Source organism: Equus quagga, chromosome 13 (genome assembly GCF_021613505.1).
Source record: "Equus quagga isolate Etosha38 chromosome 13, UCLA_HA_Equagga_1.0, whole genome shotgun sequence".
In the NCBI taxonomy this organism is placed as follows: domain Eukaryota; kingdom Metazoa; phylum Chordata; class Mammalia; order Perissodactyla; family Equidae; genus Equus; species Equus quagga.
Genome location: NC_060279.1, coordinates 82,984,914 through 82,988,767, shown reverse-complemented (window position 1 = coordinate 82,988,767; position 3,854 = coordinate 82,984,914). Strand labels below are relative to the sequence as shown.

Below are 3,854 nucleotides of genomic sequence, written 5' to 3'. Positions count from 1 at the left end.
GTTACCTGAAGAAGGGGGAATGAGTGCTGGGAAGGAAAAACAACAGACATCCATGAGAGACGCCCTGTGGTTGAGGAAAGCTATGGCTTAGTGGATACCTGAAGGCTCAGTATTTCACCTTTTCTTCTCCCTAGTTGTACTGGACACTGGGTTGATGGCTAGATGACCACTTCTATAGTCCAAGTGATATATTCCAAGAACTGAGGATCCTAGTCTTGGTCATAACTGTCTCACTGAAGTAGAGTGAGCAGATTTCAGTGGTGAAGACCTCGGAGTTTCAATATAGGAAAGACAGAGTTTGGTTAGATTATAGACCATCTTCCTTTTAGTATCTGTATTTGGATTGTTGCGTTGGTCTTCTTTGTCCCCTCCTTTCCAATGAGGTACACGCTAGGCCAGTAGATCTCCAACTCTACATTGGAGTCATGTGGGGCACTTTTTCTGAACACACATCCCTGGACTCTGTTCTCAGCATTTCTGATTTGGTAGACCAGGGGTGGGGCCCAGGCATCGTCATGCTTCACGACCACTCCAGGTGTTTTTGAACCTCATCTCAAGAAAATGCTGCACACTCCTGAAAGCTCATGGGGATACAGACAATGCCGTCTTATCCAGCACAGCATCCTGAGGGTCTAGAGAAGTGCCTGACACGTAGTTTGTGTTCAATCCACAGTTGTTGTTTGATGCTAATTGAGGAGAAATCACCTAGGAGAGGTGGAAACTTGGCGGACCTGGTTTGATTACGAAGCACAGAAATCCATTCAGCCATGTGCCGTAGTTGTGTTTTTATACTGATTGTCTCATTAGATCTCTGTGATAATCCTGGGTGGTGGCAGGTGGATCAGGGGCTATTCCTCACACCCATTCCTGTTCATAAAGGGTGAAATTGAGCCTCACATGTGAAGAGAGTTGTCCAACAGCCCACATGGAGGGCTGTGGTTCCACACCTGCAATCTAAGTCTTCAAATGCCAAACCCAGCCTCCTGGGAATACTGTTGACTGTTTCTTCCTGAAGACAGACTCTTGTGGTTTTTAATCTGTGAGAATAACTATGGGAATAATGAATGGAGACCGTTAACTGAGCATCTACTGTGTTCCAAGCACTGTGCTGGATGCTTACACACATCCCTCCATTTTATGTTAACACTCATTGTGGGGGGAATGGTTACTAGTCCCACTGCACAGAGGAAAGCTGAGGCTCAGGAAAGTCAAGTACCAGTTTGTGCAACCAAGGAAATAAAGATGACAATTCAAACCCATGTCTGTCTTCTAGAAAAAACAGATCCTTTTAAAGGTAGTTTATAAGCTGAAGAGAAGGAACTTCTCCTCTGACACATTTACCCATATTTAAAAAATATATTCTTAAGAGCTTGAGAGAGGAAATAAACTAACTCATGTATAGGGCTAGTTATTAGAGAAGAAATCATTAAATCATATCACTGAAAGAGACAGAACACCAACCCAAACCAGCTTAAGTAAAAAGCGAATTTAGTGGTTCACATAAGAGGACTTCCCAAGGGTGGAACAAACTTCAGGCATGGCTGGATCCAGAAACTCAACAAAGTTATTAGAACTACATCTTTTCCCTCCCCACCATTGGTTCTGATTTTCTCTGCACTGACTCCATTACCAAGCAGGAACTCCCCTGTTAAAGACCAGATAGTTGCTGGCATCTACAAGCTTACATCTTCACAGCTCCAAGTCTATTGACAAAGAGAAATTTGAACAAAAATCTCAATGTCTGGCATTCTGAAGTAGATGCTAATGTCTCAAATTCCTCACTCCTCCCCATATTTATGTCGTTTGTCACATAACTTCACTATTCCTCCCACAAGTAGACAGAATGTACTTCCTTGTCCCATGACTTTGGATTTGGCCATATGATTTGCATTGGCCAAAGGCATATTATTGGATATGATGTGACCAAAGCTTTGAAAATCCATCGCACAATTGGTCCATCTACCTCAGCTATTGTAATGAGAAAAATCACTCCAGAGCTAGTCCTCTGGACCCAGGAGGACATATAGACCAGAGTGTCCTCCAGCTAAGCTGAGCTTGCATCAGTCAATACTCATTTGCATGAGCAAACCTAGCCAAGATCAGAAGAAGCACCCAGAGGACCCCAGCCTAGATTAGCTAACTCTCAGCTGACTAAAGATCCACAAGAATAAATAACATATTTCAAGACGCTACATTTTAGGCTGATTTTTACACAACATTGTTGTGGCAATTGCTGACTGACACACGTTAATTGACTCAAATTAGGTACATTTGTCCACCACTACCAAATAATTGTACTCAGGGACTGTGTGCTTGGTCACGTGACTTTTCTTGGACAGAAAGGTGAAATTAGCACCACCATGACCGAAAGAGGAAAAACTATGATAACCTGGAAAAAAATCAGAGAGCTGCACCACATATATTCCTGGCAAAAACAGACACTAACAATTCCTGACTCTGAAAAGTGGTCCTGAAGAGGTCATTCATGGCATCCAGAGCCCTGGTAACTGCAGCACAGACGCCCCAGGGCAGCCTTCACTTCCTTGTTCCGAAGGCTGTAGACGAGGGGATTGAGCATGGGGGTCACCAGGGTGTAGGAGAGGGACACCACCTGCTTGCTCTCTGGGGAGTAGCTGGCCTTGGGTCGCAAGTGGATGACCCCTGTTGTGCCATAAAACAGAACCACCACAATGAGGTGGGAGGCGCATGTGGACAGGGCCTTGTGGCGCCCAGTGGCTGATGGCATCTGGAGGACAGTGGCCAGAATCTTGGTGTAGGACACGGCTATCAGACAGAAGGGAACCATGATGACCAGCACTGTGGCCGCCAACACGTTGGCCTCCAAGACCCTGGTGTCCGCACAAACCAGGCTCAGCAGAGGGGCGATGTCACAGAAGAAGTGGCGGATGCCACGTGGTCCACAGAAGGGGAAGTGGAACAGCCAGACTGTGAAGACCAGTGACACAGGGACTCCAGCCAGCCAGCACGTGGCAGCCAGCAGGTGGCAGAGTCGTGGGCTCACGATGGCGCCATAGCGCAGGGGCCTGCAGATGGCCACGTAGCGGTCCCAGGCCATGGCGGTCAGGAGGAAGCACTCGGACGTGACACAGGACAGCACCAGGAGCAGCTGCAGGGCGCAGCCCGCAGGTGACACTCCCCGCCCGGGCCGCAGCAGGGTCACCAGCAGCCGGGGCACGATGTCCAGCGAGAAGCAGATCTCCACCAGGGCCAAATGGCGCAGGAAGAAGTACATGGGTGCGCGCAGGGCCGGGTCCAGGGCGGTCAGCAGCACGATGAGCGCGTTGCCCAGCAGCGTGAGCAGGAACGTGGCCAGGAAGAGCGCAGCCAGCAGCGGCCGCAGTGCCGGCACGTGCGCGAAGCCCAGCAGGAAGAACTCGCGGCCCGAGCTCTGGTTGGCCCAGGGCGGGGCTGCGGGGGCGCCGGGGGAGCCCAAGGCCACCGGCATGGACCCAGGTGGGGCGTGGGGACCGCACCCAGGGAGGCACAGAGCCTGGGGGAGAGGAAGACGTAAGGAGAAGGGTAAAGAGGAGAATAGCACCTGCCTCACCTCTGTCCCCAACAGAGGGGGGACAGAGCAGCAGACCTATCCTATTAAAACACAAATCAGATCACACCTCATGTGGGACCCTCCTTGCATGCCCAGTGAACGTGGAATGAGATTCAACACCCTTACCAAAGTCCACGAGGCCCTGGCTGGCCTACCCCGCCCACCCCTGTGACCTCATCTCCACTGAGCTCCATGCACAATGACTTGTCCTGCCCCAGGGCCTTTGCACTGGCCATTCCCTCCCCTTGAAATGCTCTTTCCTCGGATATTTATATCACTCTTTCTC

The 3,854-nt window shown here is 49.8% G+C and overlaps 1 protein-coding gene across 1 annotated transcript; it reads right to left on the bottom strand.

Annotated features, from left to right (window-relative positions):
* Nucleotides 1-2,479: 2,479 nt before the first annotated feature.
* LOC124249973 (olfactory receptor 10A7-like) lies at nt 2,480-3,466 on the bottom strand. Its single transcript, XM_046681629.1, has one exon. The coding sequence runs from the start codon at nt 3,464-3,466 to the stop codon at nt 2,480-2,482; it is 987 nt and encodes a 328-aa protein (XP_046537585.1).
* Nucleotides 3,467-3,854: the final 388 nt, after the last annotated feature.

Coding starts and splice junctions, on each gene's coding strand:
- LOC124249973 (XM_046681629.1), bottom strand. CDS start 3,466: ATGCCGGTGGCCTTGGGCTCCCCCGGCGCCCCCGCAGCCCCGCCCTGG.